The sequence below is a fragment of the Neolamprologus brichardi genome, chromosome 23 (genome assembly GCF_056152115.1).
Source record: "Neolamprologus brichardi isolate AB-2024 chromosome 23, ASM5615211v1, whole genome shotgun sequence".
In the NCBI taxonomy this organism is placed as follows: Eukaryota; Metazoa; Chordata; class Actinopteri; order Cichliformes; family Cichlidae; genus Neolamprologus; species Neolamprologus brichardi.
The window spans coordinates 932,635-956,355 of record NC_142125.1 but is presented as its reverse complement, the minus strand read 5'-3'; the positions used below and the strand labels follow the sequence as shown (position 1 = coordinate 956,355).

At 48.5% G+C, this 23,721-nt stretch overlaps 1 protein-coding gene across 1 annotated transcript in view; it reads left to right on the top strand.

Moving 5' to 3' along the window:
- Window positions 1–23,721, top strand: part of insrb (insulin receptor b) — an 81,066-nt gene that overhangs the window by 43,500 nt on the left and 13,845 nt on the right. The window contains exons 3-12 of the mRNA XM_087836913.1: window positions 10,650–10,858; window positions 10,950–11,083; window positions 17,707–17,846; window positions 18,012–18,156; window positions 19,333–19,547; window positions 19,628–19,754; window positions 19,872–20,122; window positions 21,009–21,176; window positions 21,250–21,448; window positions 23,574–23,706. Coding sequence (XP_087693039.1) covers window positions 10,650–10,858; window positions 10,950–11,083; window positions 17,707–17,846; window positions 18,012–18,156; window positions 19,333–19,547; window positions 19,628–19,754; window positions 19,872–20,122; window positions 21,009–21,176; window positions 21,250–21,448; window positions 23,574–23,706 — 1,721 coding nt within the window. The remainder of the gene's footprint in view (window positions 1–10,649; window positions 10,859–10,949; window positions 11,084–17,706; window positions 17,847–18,011; window positions 18,157–19,332; window positions 19,548–19,627; window positions 19,755–19,871; window positions 20,123–21,008; window positions 21,177–21,249; window positions 21,449–23,573; window positions 23,707–23,721) is intronic.

Sequence of the window (23,721 nt, the reverse complement as noted above, 5' to 3'; positions counted from 1 at the left end):
AACGCTACACAGTGCCGTCCCGCAACTATTTTTCTATTGTTGCACTACCTGCTCTATACACGCAGCGTCGAGCAACGCTGGAGACGCAATTTCAAGCAGTACAACATTTTGCTGCAACGACAAAACGTGAGACATTTGTTGTTTTTATGTTTATTTGTTTTTATGTTCAGTCTCAACTGTTACGAAGTTGATGTGCAGTTAATAAGTGCAATAAATATTTATACTCGAAAAGAAAATCGTGAGAGAATCGTGATCTCAATTCTAAGCCAAAAAATCGTGATTCTCATTTTATGCAAAATCGTGCAGCCCTACTCTGAGGGAATATTCAAACGCAGAGTTCAGGATTACTCAGTTCAGATTCAGATTTGCAGAAATTAAAGGTTTTGTTTCTTTGTCTTCAGCTTGTTTCCTGACAGAAACAGTGAGGGTGGCACTAACCTGGACTTCCTGTCATGTACTTTGAAGCAGATATATGACGGGCTTCAATATTTCATGTCGTGCTCTTTAAAAATGTGTTTTTACGCCAAAGCAAAGTTTTATTTGTTTTGCTAATTTGTCCAAACAGCTGTGTTGATACTTCTGAGGGCGTTTACTTATAACAGCTTGTAAACCCGAGTGAGTGTATTAATTATGGTTTTCAGGTGTCCATGTAAACGCAAGAACATATTTGTTGGTATTTGATTTTGATTTAAGCTGCAAAACAAAAGCAAAGAGTCACGAATCATCGTAATGACTCTGTAAGTGAATAATATGTCGGCTACTTAATCTTGCTTTTGAGGAGATGCCCACAAATTCCTATACGAGGAAAACGAGCCTGGGGTTCCCCCACAGCGGCCGCGTGCCTGCTCCGCCTGCACCGCCTGCTCGACCCCTCGCACCCCAGGCTTTTTTCTGGATCTTTCCTCCCTTTGAGCTTCACCCTTCCGCCTCGCCCTCCACCTTCCGTTCACCCGTCGCCTCTCCCGTGTGTCCGTATCGCTGCGTGCAGATGCATTTCGCGCAGACTGCATTGGCCTCTGCTTTTCCTTCCTGGCGCTCGTTAGCGCTGTCGTCATGCCAGGGCACAGGGAGTCAGGTCTTATTATAGCGCGTCCATGTCACTGTAGGTGCTGCTGCACGATACGCGGCTCCTGGTGAGCTGTAGTGATGCATCTCCTTCCCTCCATATGTAAAGCTTGTCGTTATATGCATGCACACGCGTGTAATCCCCCGGTTCTCTGTTTGGCAGTTAATTGTGTGCTTATGGCAAATCTCTTCATTCTGGCAGTTATTGAAACTAAGATTTTAATTAGGGGAGGTTTCAGAGCGGCGTGCGCTGCATTAATGTTGAAGTGGTGGATCGGCGAGCAGGCAGTTATCATCATAGGGTCCTGTTGAACATGTAAACTCTGTTCCCACAGGAACAGGATGTTCTTGGTGTCTTCAGACTGGATTTGTGGACGTTTGTTGGTCGCCTGATCGCTCAGCTTGTTCCCAGAGACGTAGCCGGTAGTTCGAACCCCGTCAGTGCACGGCCAACGCTCTTTTCCCGTCGCAGTTATCTCGACTCAACTGTGCGAGGTTTTTGAGGTTTGAAGCGAGATGACTTGGGCCAAAAATGTGACATCAGCAGACTGCATGCCACTGATTGGCCGGGAAGTGACGTGGTTGGATGAGTCACGAGAGCGACTCCTTCACAAGACTCAAAACCGCCATTTTTTGAAACCTGGCGACGAGGGTAACGGCCGCACCTAAATCAACACCGTGCAGACGTTTACAAGCCGGTGTAACGTCGCCTCCATCGGTGGCTTCTGTTTGTGTCGCGTAGAAATGACATCACGGCCGCCGCTCACAGTGAGGTGGGAGAGACGCATTTCTCTCCTGAGGTTCCCACTGGTGTCATCAGCACTTCCAGTTCAATTCAATTCAATTCAATTTTATTTATACAGCGCCAAATCACAACAAAAGTCGCCTCAAGGCGCTTCATAGATACAGAGAAAAGCCCAACAATCATATGACCCCCTATGAGCAGCACTTTGGCGACAGTGGGAAGGAAAAACTCCCTTTTAACAGGAAGAAACCTCCAGCAGAACCAGGCTCAGGGAGGGGCGGGGCCATCTGCTGTGATTGGTTGGGGTGAGAGAAGGAAGACAGGATAAAGACATGCTGTGGAAGAGAGACAGAGGTTAATAACAGATATTCAGGACAAAAGAAAAAGGGGAACGTGATGAAACGCCAGCGTGCGGGATGTCTCGATGTTTCCCAAAGTCTTCTGATCCATGTGAGTCTGAGTCACTGTTGTGATTATGACTAACAGCCTCCATGATGAGCCACACCGGCCCCCGGAGACGCCACGCTCGGTTGTCTCAGCTGTTTTCATTGGCTGCTCGCTGCGCTGACGGAAAGATGGCTCTCGCCGTTTGATAACCACAGCTTTATTTTTCCTTGGGAGACATGTTATAATCTGTATATGTTAGTAACCAGGTACGCTTCAGGCTCGGCGGCTGCAACGCCGTGCACCTGATCTTATTTACCATCAGCCTGTTACGTTACAAAAACACATTTAATGTGATTCTTCCAGACTTTAGTCAAGCAGCAACACCATTGTTGTGTCGGGGTCAGGGGTTAAAGGGCACGAAGGAAGGGTCTGTTCTCTTCCAACAAAGGAACGTTATTAGAACATGTCTGCAACACGTGAGCCGTGTGCTGTATTTCCAGTTTGGGAATGTGACAGACCTGTTTCTACGAGTCGTGATGAAGAGTTTCCCTCCTTCCTCCCAGACTAAAAGGTTCTTCCTGTGGGAAGCGAGTGGAAGGAGCAGACGGGCAGGATGGGAGTCTTCCGATTTTTGTAAAAAGAGCAGAGGGGGCATGTTTGAAACCGAGAGCTCTTTAACTTTAGCTGCTTTGCTTTTTATATTTTTCCATCTGTCGGATGAAGCGCTCCCCCTCCCATCTTTTCTGGAGCTGCACGATTGACATGTGCATCCACATCGTGCTCTTCTCTGGGCGTGCACGCACGTGCGCACACCTCTCCCCATGCACCGGCTCTATGTGGTGCTATGCTGTGAATATGAAATAGGACAGGCAGCATCTGCACTGCAGCCATCCCGCCCCGGCCTCACACTGTGACTGCTCGCCGCAGCTGCTCGGCCTGCACAAACACACCAGCACGCAGCTTTGTGCGCTCGCGTTTTCTTGTCTGTTCATTTGTTTGTGTGAAATCATTTCCTTGTTTGTCCTGCTTTTGATTTCAGGCAGACGTTGTGTTTACCTGCAGACGCTCCGTGCGTGTTTGTCTTGCATGCTCGCTGCTACCTTTGACTCTACACACAGCGTCTGTGCTGCTGAGTGTAACCCAGTTAAACTTGGCTTCAGCTTTCATCGTGTCGCTGAATAAAGACCACATGGTCCCGTTTCATTATTGGTTTGTACATTAAATCTTATCAACCAGAGAAAAACACAACAAGCAAAAGTTTAAGTGGTTCATTTGTGTCTTAATAACATCACTTATACAATTTATTGATGTCCTTTCAAGGCTTCGGTAAAAAGTCCAGTTTCTTGGCATCCTGGACTACGCGCAGCCCTCACCTCGGTCAGGAGGTCCACGCGAACTCAACGCCCCTGAAATACAAGAAAGCCTGAAAGAGGGAAGGAGGCAGGGAAGAAAGAAGGAGGGAGGAAAGAGGACGGGAGAAAGGGAGGACTGTGACAATCGGGCCTTTGAAAAACTCTTTTTTCTGAGAGAGCACTTTGACTTTCTCTCTCTGTGTCTAATGCGAGGAGATAAAAAAACACCTTAGTCATGAGCGGCCACGGCTCAGCGCCGGTTAAATTATCCCGATGAGGACGGGTATTTATCCAAGAACAGCTACAGTCCATAAAACTGCACCGAGCAGCGCCGGGCGAAGGTGTTGAGTCACCGTCTGCGGAGTTTTACATGTGAGCTTCAGACAAACGAGCTGCAGCTGAGTCCACGCAGGTGTTTAGGCTCCTCCGTCTGACGGCAGAGTTCGGGCCTGTGGGATTATTTTTCCTCATCGGTCGCTTTCACGATCGATTCATCGTAAACTGTTAAAGGCTGTTTGTGTCTGAGTTTTATGTGTCTGAGTGTGTGGACACGAGTAGGATCCTGAGGTCTGTGATGCAGGCGTCTCACTGTCCCGCTGCATCTCTCCATCACCTTGCCACCAAACTACCCAGTCAGCAAATCCTGCAAGACGTCTGTGTGTGTGCATGCGTGCGTGTGTGTTCCCGGCTCGTTTTTATTTGTGGGTGTATTTCATGTTTGCGTCTAATGTCAGCAAAGCTCGAGCTGGTGGCAGTGCGACAAATTAAAGCTGCGTCACAGAGGAGGGGAGAGCAAGGCGAGACGAAGCCACGTCGCAGGATGAGGGTTAACGCGGATCAGTAGGTTCGGAGGTCGGTAACGACACGAGCATCAGGAAGTTGCAGAGAGCCATCGGTGTGAGTTCAGTCCCACCCTGAGCATCTGCAGTGAGATCCGGTGACGGGGTTTTCTCGGCGGGGTGATTTATCACCTGTGACGAGACGCACTATGGTGGGGTGGGACCGAGGGAAAGGAAGGTGGCGAGGAGGGTCAAGAGGGGGAAAAGAAGAAGAAGAAGTTGTAAATCTTTATGACGGGAAGGTGAGGCGTTCCCGTGAAAGACAGGACACGAACACAGGCAGAGGGGAATCTAAGAAAATGCCTGTTGGGAGCATGCAGCTAATTACTGCAGACGGTCTATGTCTGGACTCATCTCCATGGTAACAGGACGGGCCAGCAGGGCCGGCCGGCGCACAGGAAGACACAGACGAGGAAATCGATGAACAGACAGACAAAGCGGGGAGCGAAAGCACGCTCGTTAAACCACATTCCCCCCTTTTCTGTTTATCTTCATGTTCGTGAAAATTAACTAGCCTCACGTTAAGGAGCGGTTCAGCTGCAGATCACAGGAGGCTGTGTTTGGCATCAAGATGAGGAAAAACAGTCTGGCCATGTGTGGAAAAGGTTTCTCCGTTCTCACAGACTCTCGGTTTCCTTTCATTGCGATCGATCGACGCTTCGATGAAACTTTCAGCTGTAGCAGCGCTGAAGCTGCACGGCTGTACAATAAAGCACGCGTGTGCTTGTTCACGGGACGCTGCAGGGTCATTAAAAGGTTGTGCTTATAAATGTCACATTTGTTGTTTTTAAAGACAAAGTGATGACGGGCAAAGAAAGCGCCAGATGTTCGGGCCTTGCTTGACACGAGCGGGCCGTCACTCGTTTGGGGAGACCGGCCGAACGCTTCTGTTTATGGAAGTGGAAGAGTCGACATGTTGAGACGGGCATGTCAGATATGTGGCAGGAGCGTGTGATAGGAGAAAATAGTGCGCTGTGTAGTGTATACCCTGATAAAAACACAAACTACAGTCTGTGTTCTGCTTTCTAAGGTTTGACCTGAAGCTTGTACGATGCTGAACTTGTGCGTTCGAGATGAACCGGCCCTGCTCTTCAATTCAATCCAGTTTTATTTATATAGCGGCAAATCACAACAAAAGTCGCCTCAAGGCGCTTCATAGATACAGAGAAAAACCCAACAATCATATGACCCCCTATGAGCAGCACTTTGGCGACAGTGGGAAGGAAAAACTCCCTTTTAACAGGAAGAAACTGTTAACTGAAGGCTTTTCAGTGAGTTTTTAGGACTTCCTGATAATAATGAATCACAGTCGTCCAGCCTGGAAGTAATAAATGCATGAACTAGTTTTTCAGCATCACTCTGAGACAGGATATTTCTAACTTTAGAGATGTTGCACAAATGGAAGAAAGCAGTCGCACATATTTGTTTAATATGTGCGTTGAAGGACATGTCCTGGTCAAAAATGACTCCAAGGTTCCTCACAATAATGGCTCTTCCAGCCACTTCCACCCTCGGTAACTCGATCCAGTCTCGTTTCATTTTGCCAGCACTCATGTTGCTCTTTGTTCTTCGTGTCACTTTGTATCAGGTTTCTTGTTATAGATAAAGGTCGTGAGCGTTTCTTTGAAACAGTCCGTCGTCCCAAAAAGCCTCCAGGTCAGCAGCTGTAAGGTGACCCTGCTCACCGCTGCACCGCCCAACCACACACCTGATCGCTGTTGGTGGCTCGGTAAACCACCCGGTTTCATTTAATGTCCAAACGTGTTGGATGCGGGCTCCAGCGTGTGACACACAGTCACTGACTCGGTGACGGATCCACAGATTATAAATAACGCTGATGGAAAGGGAGGAGCTGCGGTGGCGATACGCTGCCTCCAGTTTGTTTTTCCTCTCTGCTGTCTCAGTATTTACTTATTAGTGATACACGGAGCGCTTCTCAGGAAACGGCGAGCTCGTTTGAATAACGTTTGCAGCTCGGCCTCTGATTCGCTGCACGGTGAAGTTGGTCTTGTTTCTTTGGCAACAGCTCACCAAATAAAAAGTGCTAGACCAGTGGTTCTTAACCTTGTTGGAGGTTGAACCCCACCAGTTTCATATGCGGATTCACTGAACCCCTCTTTAGTGAAAAATAAAATATGATTTTTTCAAATTCAAGACACAGATATGTTTTTTACTGGTGCACAAAATGAGCCATGCATGTCACGGCGGAGGCTCTGCCGAACCCCTGAGACCGACTCGCCGAACCCCTAGGGTTCGATCGAACCCAGGTTAAGAGCTCGTTTGAATAACGTTTGCAGCTCTTCCTCTGATTCGCTGCACGGTGAAGTTGGTCTTGTTTCTTTGGCAACAGCTCACCAAATAAAAAGTGCTAGACGCGTACATTTATCTGGCTGTTTAAAAACGAATAAAGTTTTGTTGTTTTATGCCACTGATGGTTGTTTTTGTAACAAACCTGCTGTGGTGCTTTATAAGGGTTTAATACTTTGTTCTTCTTCGTTTAAATGAGTAGAAAACAGACGGGCTTGTTCCAAACCTGGTGTTCAGCCTCAGTCGCTCATTCAGACTTCAGCCACTACACTGATTGTTGACAGGAGACGGCAGCAGACGTGATGGGTCGACCTGTGGGGGAACATCGAAGCATAAAGGGTTAGAAAAGATCGTCAGAGCTCGACTCACCTCTCCTTCACCTTCTGCTTCCTCACGTCAGCTGTTTTCTGTCTTCCTCTCCACCTCCTCTGCTCTTAGCCTGCGTTGCATTTCCGTGAACGGAGGCGTGGCTTTCGTGCTTCTCGACGACGCCGGTGTCACTCTGGTCCCTCCCAGCGATCGGCGTGTTTTTGTTTACACCCGTGCCCCTCCCTCCAGTCTCTCAGGACAAGTATCTCACATCAGATCACTCGAAGCATTTATAGCAGCGCTTTTGAAGCTCAGGACTCCCACCGTGGCCAAATATAGTAAACGTGAATCCAGCAACTGTGTGAGGATGAGTAAGAGCGTGAGCAGCTCCGGGGTAAAAACGTGTTTGTTATTGTTTCCAGCTCTTTGCCTGCAGACACCGCGGCCAATTAAAGGGGAGGTTTAAGTGTTATGAGCAGGAAGTGTTGCCGTGTGTGGCTGCACGCTATTGGCTATTGGCAGCAGCCGGGGCTTTTACTGCCGTGGCCAAATGAAAGGTAAACGTAGCACACCTTTGATCACGCCTCGCGTTTAAACACCTTTACTGGAACTGTGCGTGCGCAAGGAGGCGGCGGGCGAATGATCCGATGACACAGTGAGGTTTACGTGTGTTTGTTTGGCTTAATGAGAGAGAAGCTCTCCAGGATGCTGCCTCCTCGTCTTGTTGTGCCAGCGAAATCATCCCTTCATCCGTGCCTCCCCCTCCCCTTCCCCACCCAGCCAGCCAGCATGAAAACAAAACAAGGCGCTGTATGAATGAAAGTGGGAGGGGCAGAGTGGCCTAGAAAGGCAGGCAGGCAGATAGAGCAGTAGATAGTGGTGCAGGGTGAGACTGGGATGGAGAGGACGGTGGAGGAGGAGGGGATGAGTGAGCGTGTAGCATAGTAGCTAACCGCGTTAGCGTGAGCAGACAGTCCTGCTGCAGTGTTTGTGCTGCACATGTGCAAACTGCTGCTTTGTCAACAATAAGACATTTTGTCGTCTCGTGGATTTGAGTAAACGGATCGAGCCTTTAGCTTCGCCCCCCCTCGGCAGTCGGTCTTCCCTGGCTTCCTAGCTGCATCTGCTCCTTCCCACCTGTCCCAGCACGGCCAGGGTTAACCCTGGGAGTCTCTCCCCTCCAACATGGAAGAGACCATTCAGTGGCTGCCTCCCCCAGCCAGCTAGCACATTGGCTAAAGCTTAGGGTGGATCCAGAGGGCTGGAGCGATTCTCCGGCACGGATCTGGATCAGCCCTCCCCTTCACCATTATGCGGCGGAGTGGAGGGCGAGGGCGGGGGAGGAGCTGTGCATTCTTCTCGGTTGTGCGCAGCAGCGGCGTCTTAACGGCACTTAGTGAAGACGATGTAGAGGAGCGACCTCCGCATGAACTACCCCGGAGGTGTTTTTCCCTGCATTAGTCATTCTCCCTCTCCGGGGTTTTTCCCCCGGCTTCATTGTTGTCCCTTTCTTTAACCTCCTTACCCCACCCCATCCTCACCCCCTGCCACAACCCTGTCTGTCCCCTCCGCTTTTACTCAGGCAGCACAATGGGCCGCCCTCTCGTGCAAAAGGAGGCACGCTGGGGTGGGAAGGTGGGGGCCCTGGATGTAACCTTGGCAGCAGGAGTTGTCCTCAACAGAGGCTGCGTCCCACAAAAGCTGCAAACATCGCCCCCCTCGGCACCTTTTTAGGCTGTTCATCAGCGTGACACCTGAATAATGTTTCCCTTCAGTTCTTCGCTGCTAGACGAGCGATCGCAGCTCACGCGATCAGTTCAGACACCGCGACAGGCACACACTGTACAAGCACACGTCACGTGGGTTGATGGACACGGAGCCGTCATCCTCCAGACGAAAGCAGGACAGGAACATGAGCTGAACCCGCCGGGACACGGTGAGATGACCGAAGGGCTCGTCCGGTCGAGACGAGACGAGGACACGATATTTTTGACGTTTTACTGAACAGGCTCTGAATTAAGGGGAACTCTCTGCACCTTCTCTAACACCTGCTGAACTTTAAGGCTTAAAATACTGATTTATTATGAAGACCAACTTCCAGCCTTCAGTTATTACTTCTCCACAGCTGAGGGCGATTTATTGGCGCTGTGGGTGCCGATGATGAAAAGGTTGGTGGTCGGCGTAACGTGAGATCTAATGAGTCTGTGGTCAGCTGACTCTTTCCCAATAGGTCCAAAAACTCTGGCGTGAGCCCGTGTCACATAGCGTTCAGCCTTTCAGCAATTAAGCCGGTTTCCTTGGCAACACCGGCTGCTGCTGACCCTCGGGCGTAAACTGCTCAGGTGAAGTCGTCCAGTTTTCCAGCCTGAGCTGGTTTGTGCAGTCATGAAGTAAAGTGCATGCTTACTAATCACATGTTCAGTCCATCAAACTCAACACGTCACATACAAACACCCCCCTCTGCTCCATCAACCCCTCCCAGTATCCCAGTATCCCAGTATGCACTTGAACACTGGGATGTGCGTGCCTGAAGAGCAGACGAGCCTTTGTAGCTTCTGTTAGGTGTGAGATGACAAAGTCAGTGGTGCAAACGCCAGCGAGCAAACAAGGAAGTCCTCGTGTTTTGGGTTTTTTTGACCTTTGTGTGGAGGTCAGATGTTTTCCATCCTGTGTTCTTCCTTATGCGCACGCTCCTGCTTTCTCTTTGAGCGACCGCAGCAATAACAAAAGGCCAACTATATGCACACCTGTTTATTAGGGGTGGGGGAAAAATGGATACTGTGTAGCATGGTGATATTTTGTTTGCTAATAATGTATGGATACAGGGACAGCAGAAATCGATACTTTGTTACAAAAAGGTTTTTGTGCTCTGACTTCAGAGCATGTTGATCCTTTTTCTGAGCAAGAATCCTGACATTCCTCCACTGTCCAAATGTGTTTCACTTTTTATGGCAGCAATAAACATGACAGTTTACTTATTTTAATTTAAGACATGTTTTATTTTAATTAACTTAATTAACTTAATTAATTAAGTTTAAAACTTTTTTATTTAATGTAAAATTATATTTTGTTTTAATTTACTTTCAAATTCTTCAGTTGCTGAAGGGGCTGCATAGTGTTCATAAACTGCATAGTTCAGAATAGCTATAATTGTACCAGATGGTTGATTCAGTTAAGTTGGACTAGACTGTAATACAAACCGTTCAGTTTGTCAACAATCAAACTGAAATGAGAGAAAGACTGAGTGTGAGACTTTGATATTAGAGAAAATGAATATTGATAAAGTTTACCTTTATGTACAGAATCTGAATATCGCAAAATATTTTAAAAATTGCAATAATATCGTATCGTGGGATGTCTGGTGATTCCCACCTCTACTGTTTATCGTTCACGTGTGTATAAACACCTGCATGCGGTTCACTCGCTGCTCTCAGATCAGTGCAGACCACAGCTCGGTGGCCATTGTGCTGTGATGTTTGGTGAGCAGTGAGAAATATCGCTGTCAGCGCAGCCTTGTGTTTGAGCTCGTCATAGAAGCTGTCCGAACGGCGACGCCGGCGGGGGAAGCGGGATAAAACGCGTATGAGGAGAATCTGTATGAGCTCACATTTAACCGCCTCCCCTTTCTGCTCTTGTCTCCTTTAGTGTGCGTGGACAACTGTAAGCACAGCGCCTGCACCCCCCAGGGCCAGTGCTGCCACGACCAGTGCCTGGGCAGCTGCTCTGAGCCGGGGAACGCCAGCAGCTGCGTGGCCTGCAGGAACCTCCAGCACGGGAACGCCTGTGTAGAGAAATGTCCTCCTGGATACTTTATCTTCAGAGGGTGGCGCTGTGTCAGCTTCGCTTTCTGTCAGGTTGGTAATAATTGCCATTAATCACCAGTTCATTAATAAACTCGTACACCAGTGTAATTACATTTCCCCCCCCACTTGTTTTTATACTCAGGACCTCCACAACCAGTGTAAGCAGACTCGGAAACAAAACCAGGACCGGGACTCGGGCTGCCATGAATACGTCATCCACAACGGCGCCTGTATCCCAGAGTGCCCTTCCGGATATTCCAGTATAAATTCCACTACGTACGTCTGCTGACACACAAACGCACGCACAAACCTGTCGTCACATGGTTGTAAATGTCACTCCGTGGTCACCGAACACATTCAGGAACATTTGCACAGAAGGGAACTTTACATTTGTTTGTTGCACTCAATACGTTGTGTAGCGATGCAGGTAAGTCGCCGTCTGCTCCAGCTTCTCCTCGTGTTGTCTCTTAATTATCTAATAATTATAAGATCTAATCTTATCTATTAATTATCTTCTTAGTGCGTTCACTGGAAACCTGAGCTGGAGAGTCACAAACTCAGCAGCAAATAAAGAAAAGGCAACATTTGCAGGAGAAGTTAGCAAGCAGCGCTGAAGACACAGTTTCCATTTAGGCATCAGGCTACATGATTTCATATGCAAATTAGTCCTCTAATCTCAGCTGCTGCAAATACGTCCGGTTTGTTTTCACAGCCTCCGTCACATTTTGTTCTCGGTAATTACTCGGCTGCATCGGCGAAGGCTTCGGCACAACGCTGTCCAGAGAAGTTTATAAACTTTTAGTACGGAGATTATGTGTTTTTAATTTGCTTAAATTAGGTTTTATTTTGCGTGCAAAAAACACTTGAGAGCTTTGATTAGTCTGGAAACCACATATGAGGGTCCTGTGCTCCCAGTAATGTTTAAACAGTCTGTGCTGGTGAGCTCGTCTCCTCCAGTTTTCATGTGAAGCAAAACACTCTGTGTGCATTTCAAAAGGGGTTTAAGAGTCAGTTTTATTTATAGATGTGTGTGTGTGTGTGTGTGTGTGTATGTAATATAAAAAAAAATGTTAATTCACAACAACTCTCCCCTTAACCCTTTAAGACCTATCATAGAACCAAGTCCGCCAGAGCTTATATTATATTTTTACATGCTGTGGAGCCATTTTTGGGAGCATTTCAAGTTGCTATACATCAATACAACCATTACAGCCTAGATTTTAATAATATGTCTGCATTAAGTGCATAGTAATTACATAAATTGCAAAAAAGTGCAATAAACTACAAAAAATGTAAAATCGTTTTTGTTTTTTTAACATATATTTCTAGTTAAAGAAATTTAAGAGGCTTATCCCTCAAAACTGTAAATACAAAAAAGTTGCACAAAATAGTTTCCCACCACAGGAAATTTATTTTGAGTGTCTTCATAGTTTTATTTTTGAAATACACCAATTTTTATACACTGCAGGAAAAACGAAAATAAATATTATGATGCAAATTTGCAAAAAAGCAGCATATGCATCAAAATAAACTATTTCCAGCAGTGCAATATGAGTCCTAAGCATCCCAGAAACCACACAGAAAGTCATAAAGTCAAACATAACTTTTAAAAACACCAGTATAGGCTCATGAGGCCCTGATGGTAAAAAACTACATTTCCGCGAAAATGACGTCACTTCCGGTTTCGGGCAGATCATGGCGGACATGCGATAGTTCACGCTGACGTCTATTCCAACGTAGGAAGTGTTACAAACAGCTGATCGGATCGGCGAAGCGTGTTTCTGGAATATTATGTTTTTGTTGCTGCAAGTGCTTTTTATGCAGTTTTTGCAAAGCTATATGTGGAAGGAAACTGTGACCGAGGACAAGCTGATGGCATAAGATGTAAGTACAACTCCTCCGGTTTCATATGCAAAAAACATTACTGCGCTAGCTCACGTGGTTGCAGAGCTACCGGGATTTAAAAATAGTTACGCAAAACAGAGCGTGCTGCTCTGACCGGCTTTAAAGGGTTAAGACTCTTTATTTTGGAAGATAAAGACCTTAAAAAATGAAAACCACACACCAGGCTGTCTCCTGGTCATATACAGCCAGGAGACCAACTTCAATACAGGAGCAGAAAATTAAAGTCAGAGTAATGAGGAATATCACAAACTAACCACCTCCTATCACCACTTTTAATAAATGTATAGAAATACGTGTAACTGTACATAACTGTCTTTAACATGAATTTCAGTTTTTACTGCGTCCCACCTGCAGTACCTTCGTGGCTCACCATGGGGCCGCAGCCCACACTTTGGTAATCACGGCGCTAAAAGCAAACTTGACGATATTGGAGCGTTAAAAAAAACAACCCTATGAACAGGAAGAAGAAATCTCGGGTAGATCCAGGCTCGGGGAGCGATGGCCGTCGCTGTGACCGACGTTAAATCTGCTCAGTCGTCTCTGTTATCCAGATACTCTGAAGTCAGACAGGAGAAGAGTCAAAGGTCGAAACACCGGTTACAGTTTTCCACAGTGTAACCTCATCTTATTGATGTCTTAAATGTGACAAGAGCTTTTAATAAAACAACGTCCGACCTGTTTACCTCACAGCTCTGTCTGCATGTGTGACGAGGCCGTGACCTTATTCAGCTTTCTACGTGAAGGAGAGAAGAACGTCTCGTAGCTGTTGCTAAACACGGAGGACGCGTGTTTGTTTTGAAGAAAGCGCGTGTTTACATGCTTTCAGTGCACGTACATGCAGCCGAGGCAGCGAGGGCAACATGTTTGTCTCAGCGGCAGCTCGGAGAAATCCTCCCACAGTCTGTCTGTGGCCGACGGCTATCGATAGACACGCGTTTCAGACGTAATTATTATTTATTGCAAAAAGGGTCGTCACCTAGCGTGAGGAAGAAGTAAAGTTTGCAGACAGATGGTTCGGACTGTTGAGGAAGACTGAAAGTGGCGAGTGTGTCAGAAAAAGCGGCGTTGGCTCCAACAGCAGCAGGTTGTGCGCTGCAGCCACAGGTGGCTGAATGATTGATGGTGTTTGTGTTTTTCTGGCGTACCTGCGTTTGTGCGCGTGCGTTTTGTGTTTGTATATTTGCACGTGCGCAAACACGCGTTAGTGTTTATACGTGCAGAAGGTTCTGGCTCATTACCAGCGAAGTGTACAGACGGGTTACTTTGTCCAGGTGCAGACATGATGCTACAGAGAAGACGGCGTCATATTGTGTGTTTATTAGATAAACAATACCAACTAAGGCCTTTTAAAGCTTTTAGTACAAACAGCAGAAAAGGAAACAGCATTTAATCGTCACGCGCTTTAGAGAGAAATGCATCTCGCCAGCCTGCGGGGAATATCGCGTGCTTAGACGGAAAAGAGCATCGCTGTAAATCTCAGTCGCACACCCCGAGGCTTTAGGCCGATTGTTGAGTGTTGTTGTTTGTGTGTGTCCTTGCACATCGATGCATAATCCTGGGCAATACTTTCAGGCATGTCAAGAATGCCAATGAACTACACAAAATGGAAATATCTGTCGGTCGCCAGGTGACGTCCACGGCCTCGAACGAGGCTCGATGTCCACGTCGTCAGTGGGAATCTGTTGACATTACAGCCTGTTTTGGTTATAACGAGACATGTGTCATCATCTGGCAGCAGCTCCAGACAGACACGAGCACGCCCCGCCACTGCTTTCACACGCCGTCCAACGTGAACATGGGCCACCCATCGGTTTGCATCATGATGTTTGTGCTGGCACTCTTAACAGACTGCTGAGTAGGAGACCTGCCTCGCTTTGGTGCCTCCAGCATTGTGCATGTGTGCATGTGTGCATGTGTGCATGTGTGCATGTGCAGCGCTGTTAGCACGCATCTAAAGCAACAAAGACGTGAGAGGTGTTAGATATGATGGAAGCTGCCCTGTAATTCATTTTTCCAGGGAGATATTAGAATAGAATAGAATTCAACTTTATTGTCACATGCACAGGTACAAGGCAACGAAATGCAGTTTGCATCCATCCAGAAATACTTTAGCCATGATATAGATATGTGAGTATATTACAGAAATGGGTCTATTATGGTATGTTATATGTACACGGTATGAAGTATGTTATAAATATGCTATAACTATAAGTATGTACAGGCTATGAACAGGATATAAATATGAAAACTACAGAAATATGAACTATGCAGGTTATAAACAGCTGTAGAATTAAAAATGATCGTATGTACAGAATGATTATTTACACAGAATCATACAGCAGTGCAGTTAAGATCAGTGAGATCTGTGGATGATTTCTACAGAGGCTATAAAGTGCTGGTTGTGAGTGGTGGTTCAGTCCATGTTATTATTGTGTTTATTCTGTTATATTAAGAGAGATGTGAAGAAACGCTTCATAACTGTATTTTTACTGCATCTTCATCCTCCTCTGCCAGTCTAAAAAGAGCTTCCTCCTTCCTGGATGTGACAGCGCAGTAGTGCTGCTGTGTGTGTGCGCACGCTCGCTCCAAACCAAACCCTCTGTTCTCGACGGTTCGGCGAGTCCGAGTCACAGAGTTCAGCCGGACGGATCAACACTGTCCCTTTAAGAGCTCCGGTTGGACGCCGCCTGTCTGCCTGTGTGTCTGTGTTTCTCACTACAACGACCCAAAACATTCTGCCTTTCTACGCTGCAACTAGAGCGTTACTTCTGAGGAGCTGAATATACAATTTTCCATGTGGGAGAAAGAGACACAAAATATGCTTGGAGCTTTTCTTAAAAGTCACTGTTGTTCTGCAGAATTCATTACAGGGTATTTCCACTCACTCACAAGTCACAGAGAGGATGATTCGTCCACTGAGTGCGAGAAATGAGGAGGTGATAAGGTGGAAACCACGAGGAGCCGGGCGTGGAGATCTGTCAGCGTACCTGTGGGGTGTTTCGTGCCACTGTGACTGTGGTGAATGGGGTCTTCATCGCAGGCTGGCTGTCTGGGAGGGGTGGGGGGCTTATTTTGGATAACTGCGTGTATGTGCGTTTGTGTTTCCTGCAGAGAGCGAATATAATAGGAGCTGCACAGAATTAAAGCAGGGTGAGCTTATGAATAGCAACACAACAGCTTCCTTTGTTGGCTGCTTCCTGGGCACAGGGGCTCCTTTAAAGACGTCCCCGGGGCCTGAGTTCGGTGATCGGTATCTTTTCTAATGATCCAGAGCAATCCCCCGCCCCGGCTGACGTGCACTCTACCTTTTTTAAGCAAACGTGAAAAACATAACTGAACATCCTCGATTCCCTCAAAATAGGAAATGGGAAGTAAACATGGAGGCTTCCTTGCCCTTCAGCCAGTGTGCAGTGTGGCTAAAGCAGGTGGGGACATCGAGGGTGGAAATGAAAGCTGGATTCTGCTCTTTTGACAGTGCATCAAAAAAAAGAAACGGTGCTCATTTGTGAATGGAGCAGCACTTACCAGACTACTCGCTGCACATGCCAGGCCTTTTGAGAATGATTTTCTTGAAGGGCGCTATCAAGGCCTCATCGCCGCGTGCGTGCATGCGTGTGCATATGATTACGTGCAAAAGCACATTTGCAGTGGGAGGACATCGCTCTGAGAGCTGCAGCTGGCGCACGAGTCTTGTTTCTTTTCTCTGTGACATTTTTTGCACTAAAACTATTAATCCTGTTAAATAAACAGTTTTATTTTGGAGGTTATTAAATCGTTTGAGAGAATTATAGAGATTCACATTGTTATGACCCGGCTAGGCGCGGCCAGGCCAAAACATAAAGGGTGATCCATCCCCGTCCAACCCCAAGCAGCACGTCCACACACTTGATATTTTTGTGACAGTGATTTATTTACAAAGTGTGTTAAACCAAGGAAGGGAGCACATCTTAACATCAGGGTGAACCCAAAGCCAAAACAACAAACAAAAGGGTAACCTATCTCAAAAATAAACAACTTACCTACCCAAAAGAACTAAACCAAATGACACTCACTTCCCTCCCTGCCTAACAAAAACAGGAGACAACTGATCAAAAGAAAAGGCGGTCCACCCCTACGTGCTCTTACATCAAGTAACATAACACAGTGACGCAGTGAATGGTCTGCCAGTCGGGTTGGGCCGAGGATGAATCACATAGAAGTCGCCGGCGGTCTCCTCTTATCTGCTGCCTCCCAGTCCGCAGCCAATCGGTGCCAGCCATCCACCCGGACGCACCAATCCCGGAGGAGCACCTGGACACTTAGATTTGCATGTGATTAAGATCAGGCCGTAACAACATACGTGCAGCAGCTTATTGAGCGCATGTTTGATTCACCACCGTCACTTCCATTAAAACCATTAAAAACAGATATATATGATTATATAAAGTATGCCCCACCAATACACCGATATATGGGTTGGAGGTCAATACTGATATTGGCAGATTTTAACCACCACATCTCCGTTTTAGCCTTTAACGTGGACGTCTGTGGGGATTGACTCATTCTTGGAGCCTGCCTCAAGTGGACATGAGAGGAACTGCAGTTTTAGACACTTGAATGTTGGCTCGTGTTTGTTTTCTGGTTTCCGTTGGACAAAGGGAGAAGAAGCAGCAGCTATAACAGAGCAGATGGATGTCTGCCCATGTAGAAAGTCTGAATAGACCTCAGAAAAACTGAACAGATTCGTCCTTGTTGTTTAAAACTGCGATGTCATCGCCGGCTCCGACCCACGGCGCTCCGCTATGTCACCGAGCATTCCTGCCTCGTTCCAGTTCTGATAACTGCACGCAGAAACATTTGAGGCATTTTCTGTGTGTTTCGCTCAAAAAACAGTTTTGTTTGCTTTAACCGAAGGCGTTTCTCTGCAGCGTCCACGTTGAAGTCCTGACCTTCAGCTAGTCTCGCACACAAAGCTCGTTCATTAGGATTTTGATGTTGTGTGTTTCTCTGTGCAGGCTGACTTGCTCACGGTGTGCCGGCTTGTGTCCTAAAGAGTGTGTGGGAAACAAGACCATCGACTCGGTAACGTCAGCCCAGGCTTTGAGGGGGTGCACCATTCTTAAAGGCAACATGATCATCAAGATCCGAGGAGGCAGTGAGTACCACTTCCTGTTTCTCTCTCCGTGTCGCCTTCTTGTCCGTTACTTGGGTTTCTTGACTTTTCCCCCCTTTGTTAAAACTTTTTGAGCCTTTGTCTGTAGATACCTGACCTCTGTCTGCTCTCATCAGCTGTTTATGTGATGAACCGTCTTCTTTATAGATAACATAGCAGCCGAACTGGAGGCGAGTTTGGGTCAGATTGAAGAGATCACAGGCTACCTGACCATCCGCAGAGCTTACGCCCTCGTCTCCCTCTCGTTCCTCCGCAAGCTACGAGTCATCAGGGGGGAGCAGCTCGAGGCAGAGTAAGTCTCCTCTCCTCTTGTCTCCTCTCCTCTCCTCTCCTCTCCTCTCGTCTCGTCTCCTCTCCTCTCGTCTCCTCTCGTCTCCTCTCCTCTCGTCTCGTCTCCTTTCCTCTCCTCTCCTCTCGTCTCCTCTCCTCTCGTCTCCTCTCGTCTCCTCTCCTCTCGTCTCCTCTCCTCTCCTCTCCTCTCCTCTCCTCCCCTCTCCTCTCGTCTCCTCTCCTCTCCTCTCCTCCCCTCTCCTCTCGTCTCCTCTCCTCCCCTCTCCTCTCGTCTCCTCTCCTGTCCTCTCGTCTCCTCTCCTCCCCTCTCCTCTCGTCTCCTCTCCTCTCGTCTCCTCTCCTTCCCTCTCCTCTCGTCTCCTCTCCTCCCCTCTCCTCTCGTCTCATCTTGTCTCTCCTCTCCTCTCCTCTCCTGTCCTCTCGTCTCCTCTCCTCCCCTCTCCTCTCCTCTCGTCTCCTCTCCTCCCCTCTCCTCTTGTCTCATCTTGTCTCCCCTCTCCTCTCCTCTCCTCTCCTCTCCTCTCCTCTCCTCTCCTCTCCTGTCCTCTCGTCTCCTCTCCTCCCCTCTCCTCTCCTCTCCTCTCCTCTCCTCTCGTCTCCTCTCCTGTCCTCTCGTCTCCTCTCCTCCCCTCTCCTCTCGTCTCCTCTCCTCTCCTCTCGTCTCGTCTCCTCCCCTCTCCTCTCGTCTCATCTTGTCTCTCCTCTCCTCCCCTCTCCTCTCGTCTCCTCTCCTCCCCTCTCCTCTCGTCTCGTCTCGTCTCCTCCCCTCTCCTCTCGTCTCATCTTGTCTCTCCTCTCCTCTCCTCTCCTGTCCTCTCGTCTCGTCTCCTCCCCTCTCCTCTCGTCTCCTCTCCTCCCCTCTCCTCTCGTCTCCTCTCCTCTCCTCTCCTCTCGTCTCCTCTCCTCTCCTCCCCTCTCCTCTTGTCTCATCTTGTCTCTCCTCTCCTCTCCTCTCCTCTCGTCTCCTCTCCTCTTGTCTCATCTTGTCTCTCCTCTCCTCTCCTCTCCTGTCCTCTCGTCTCCTCTCATCTCCTCCCCTCCCCTCTCCTCTCCTCCCCTCTCCTCTCCTCTCCTCTCCTCTCCTCTCCTCTCCTCGTCTCCTCTCCTCTTGTCTCCTCTCCTCGTCTCCTCTCCTTGCTGTGAGTGATTGATCTTTCTGATGTCCGATCTCTTTCAGTGCCTATGCCTTCTACGCGCTGGACAACCAGAACCTCCGTGAGCTTTGGGATTGGTCCAAGCACAATCTGACCATCCTGCGTGGTCGCACGTTCTTCCACTACAACTCTAAGCTTTGCATGTCTGAAATCCGAAAGATGGAGACGGTGACGGGAACCCGGGATCGAAACCAAAAGAACGACATCGCTTTACGCAACAACGGGGAGCAAGCTTCCTGTAAGAGGACCAGAACACGAGACTTCCTTGTTTTTAGGATTGCTCTGACGTGAACGTGATTATTGTGTTTGGTCCTTTAGGTGAGACGAAGCTGCTGAACTTCACTCTGATAAAGACCAAGTCGAATATGATCATACTGAGGTGGGAGCCGTTCTGGCCAGCAGACTTTAGGGACCTGCTGGGATTCATGGTTCTCTACAAAGAGGCGTAAGTAAATCATTGCTCCGTGTACAGACGAGGACACACAAAAACACTTCACTCTTCAGTCTGTATGACACACGGACGCCTAACAATGTTGGGTCGTTTTCGCTCCATGTGCAACAGGCCGTATAAGAACGTCACCGAGTTCGATGGACAGGACGCCTGCGGCTCTAACAGCTGGGTGATCGCCGACGTCGACCCGCCGCCCCGTTCCACGGAGGGAAAGAAGGCAGACGACCCGGGGTACCTGATCCGACCGTTGAAGCCCTGGACCCAGTACGCCATCATGGTCAAAACGCAGCTGTCTGCGTCTGATGAGCACCAGGTCCACGGAGCCAAGACCGAGATCATCTACGTTCAGACGGATGCTTCCAGTGAGTAACGCCATGAACTCCAGACGTTTGTGTTTGATGGATGCTTCAATGACTGTAGAATATCTGACTCTTTCTAAGTGATCGTATAAAACTACTTCTGTTGGTGGACTTGTGGTAAACACTCCAACTGTTGTTAATTGTTTTATACGATGGGATGTATTAAGAAGCCATTTGGGCTTAAACGGTACTGTCAGCACTCATTTCTTTATATTTTGTTTCCAAGTTGCTCGACTTTATTGTAACTTTTTAAAGTGCTCTTGAGCAGGCTCTCTGAAGGTCTGTCAAAGTTTTCCTTTTCGTTTGTGCAGTTTGTCCCTGATCATTTTTATTTGTTTAAACCTCTTAACACTGACCATGAACCACGAATCATCGGAGCATAAAAGGAACCAAACCAAACGACTTAGCAAAGAGCCGCTTTTCAATTGTGCCTGTAGACACTTTGTTACCTGCAGCAAAAATACATTTCTTTAGTTGAATCTGTAAAAAATGCCAAACATAAGCCGCCTGACAGGCAGAAAATAATCTGTTTGAACCTCAAACTGATTCCAAAAGAGCTATTAGCCTTCACGGCAGCGTATCCTTAAAGTGAGGAAAATAGAAGAACAAAGGAGAAAGTGGCAGGAAAACAAACTGTTTGCACCACACGAGCAGCATCTGAAAGTCAAGAAACAGGAAAATAATCTGGGAAGGCTGCGATGCAGGAAGATGCATCTGTCCCTTCAGCTGATCCATCTGGTCTCAGTGGAGGGTGGACTGCACTGTGCTGAGGAAGGTGTTTAAACAAATATCGACTTTTAAGCTCGTTAGAATCGTGCAAACTGTTATGTTTGGTGATGGAGCTAAAGTCCTTGTGATGCACTTACATGTTGTTCTCTGTCCCCGTCAGAACCCTCTGTTCCTCTGGACCCCATCTCCTCCTCCAACTCCTCCTCTCAGATCATCCTGAAGTGGAAACCGCCCACCAGTCCCAATGGCAACATCACCCACTACCGGGTGGTCTGTCGAAAGCAGGCGGAGGACAGCGACCTGTACAAATTCGACTACTGCTTACAAGGTTGCAGTTTAAATGGTTTGCCCTCTTCAGTCATTTGATGGGCTTCCCCTGACAGCTGTGTTTTCCCGTCCAGGAATGAAAGTGCCGTCTCGCATCCCGACCCACCTGGACAGCGAGGATGAGCACAAGTGGAACCAAACAGATGAGCCCACCTCGGGCGGCAGGTGCTGCGCCTGCCCCAAGACGGACAGCCAGCTGAAGAAGGAGCAGGAGGAGATAGAGTACCGCAAGACCTTCGAGAACTACCTACACAACGAAGTCTTTGAGAGCAGGTACGAGAGCAGGTTCACTCCCAGCATCTGAACATGCGACGATGCCTCGGCTGCATTGTTTACCCACATGCTAAATTCTTATTTCGGAAAACGTAAATAGAGACGCACCCCAACACCTAAATTAAAGGCACTTTAAGTTTAATTCGTGTTCCTGGAACCGCTTAATGCCCTCGAGTTTTGCAGAAATGTAACAAATTTGTTTCTCTTCGTGACCGGAGTTAAACCAGATCACTCAGCCTTGGTGTGAGTCTCCAACGCATCTGTTCCACTTCTGCGTCCTCCACCACTGTGTGTGGTTTTTATATCCTCTCCTCTCGTCTCCTCTCCTCTTGTCTCCTCTCGTCTTCTCTCCTCTCCTCTTGTCTCCTCTTGTCTTCTCTCCTCTCGTCTCCTCTCGTCTCGTCTCCTCTGTCTCCTCTCCTCTTGTCTCCTCTCGTCTCCTCTCCTCTTGTCTCCTCTCCTCTCGTCTCCTCTCCTCTTTTCTCATCTTGTCTCTCATCTCCTCTCGTCTCCTCTCCTCTTGTCTCCTCTCCTCTTGTTTCCTCTTGTCTCCTCTCCTCTCCTCTCCTCTCGTCTCCTCTCCTCTTGTCTCCTCTCCTCCGCTCTCCTCTTGTCTCCTCTCCTCTCGTCTCCTCTCCTCCTCTCCTCTTGTCTCCTCTTGTCTCCTCTCCTCTCGTCTCCTCTCGTCTCCTCTCCTCTCGTTTCCTCTCGTCTTGTCTCCTCCCCTCTCCTCTCGTCTCCTCCCCTCTCCTCTCCTCTCGTCTCCTCTCCTCTTGTCTCCTCTCGTTTCCTCTCCTCTCGTCTCCTCTCCTCTCGTCTCCTCTCCTCTCGTTTCCTCTCGTCTTGTCTCCTCCCCTCTCCTCTTGTCTCCTCTCCTCTTGCCTCCTCTCGTCTCCTCTCCTCTCCTCTTTTCTCATCTTGTCTCTCCTCTCGTCTCCTCTCCTCTTGTCTCCTCTCCTCTTGTCTCCTCTCCTCTTGTCTCCTCTCCTTCCCTCTCCTCTTGTCTCCTCTCCTCCCCTCTCCTCTTGTCTCCTCTCCTCCCCTCTCCTCTTGTCTCCTCTCCTCTCCTCTCCTCCCCTCTCCTCTTGTCTCCTCTCCTCCCCTCTCCTCTCGTTTCCTCCCCTCTCGTCTCCTCTCCTCTTGTCTCCTCTCCTCTTGTCTCCTCTCCTCCCCTCTCCTCTCCTCTCCTCTTGTCTCCTCTCCTTCCCTCTCCTCTTGTCTCCTCTCCTCCCCTCTCCTCTTGTCTCCTCTCCTCTCCTCTCCTCCCCTCTCCTCTTGTCTCCTCTCCTCCCCTCTCCTCTCGTCTCCTCTCCTCTCGTCTCCTCTCGTCTCCTCTCGTCTCCTTTTGTCTCCTCTCGTCTCTCAAGCAGGCCTTGAGAGAGCCTTGGTGTGAGTCTCCACCACTGTGTGTGTTTTTATAGACACTTGTTTTTGTGCTGGTCACCCACCGTCGGGGGCTTGGAGTGGGAGGTGCTGAGTGTCTGGGCCCCGGTGCCCCTACCTTGTTCTTGGACACACAAACACCCACAGTCTCTGCTTACCTGGGGGGGTGATTACTGTGCCCATTATCATTCATGCCGGTCAGGAACGCAGTCATGCAGACCGTCATTTGGAGACACGCACACACCGCCGTGCGCACATCAGCCTCATTTTGAACTCCTGCTTCTGAGCTGGCCAAGGTCATCTCCATACAGTGCAGGACACCAGCAGCGGCTCACGCTGTTCTTATTTTGTCACGCAAACGGACACGAGCTCCCGTTTCTGCTTTCGCTCGGTCCTAAACGCAGCACTCGGGTTCGTCTCTTCAAGAGTTCATACGCAGTAAATCTGCCTTTCATTGCACATCAGGTGAAACATCAGCTCCTCTGTATTTGGTTTGAGCTCGAGGCCTGTTAGCTGGGATGGTGGCTCGCCTGGCACCACCTAGTGGTGAGAGTCAGTATGTCTCCTAGGATGGTGTTTGTGGATAAATGTCCTGAAGTTAGACACACAGGAAGGTTAGTGCGAGCAGAGGTCTGGCTTGCTTCCACCAAACACCATCTGTCATCTGCAAACACATGAAACTTGACGACTTTGCAGGTCTCTGTCACTCACTCATATCCTATTCTAACTTTTACTTCTGCAGACCATCCCGGCGGCGCCGCTCGGTGGGAGTTGCTAATGCCACCCAGCCTCCTCTCTTCCTTACTACAATTCCCAATCTGCAGTTGGATTCAGGCACAATCGCCCCCGATGGCGAGGATCAAGAGGAATCCAAGGTATCGAGCGTTTCA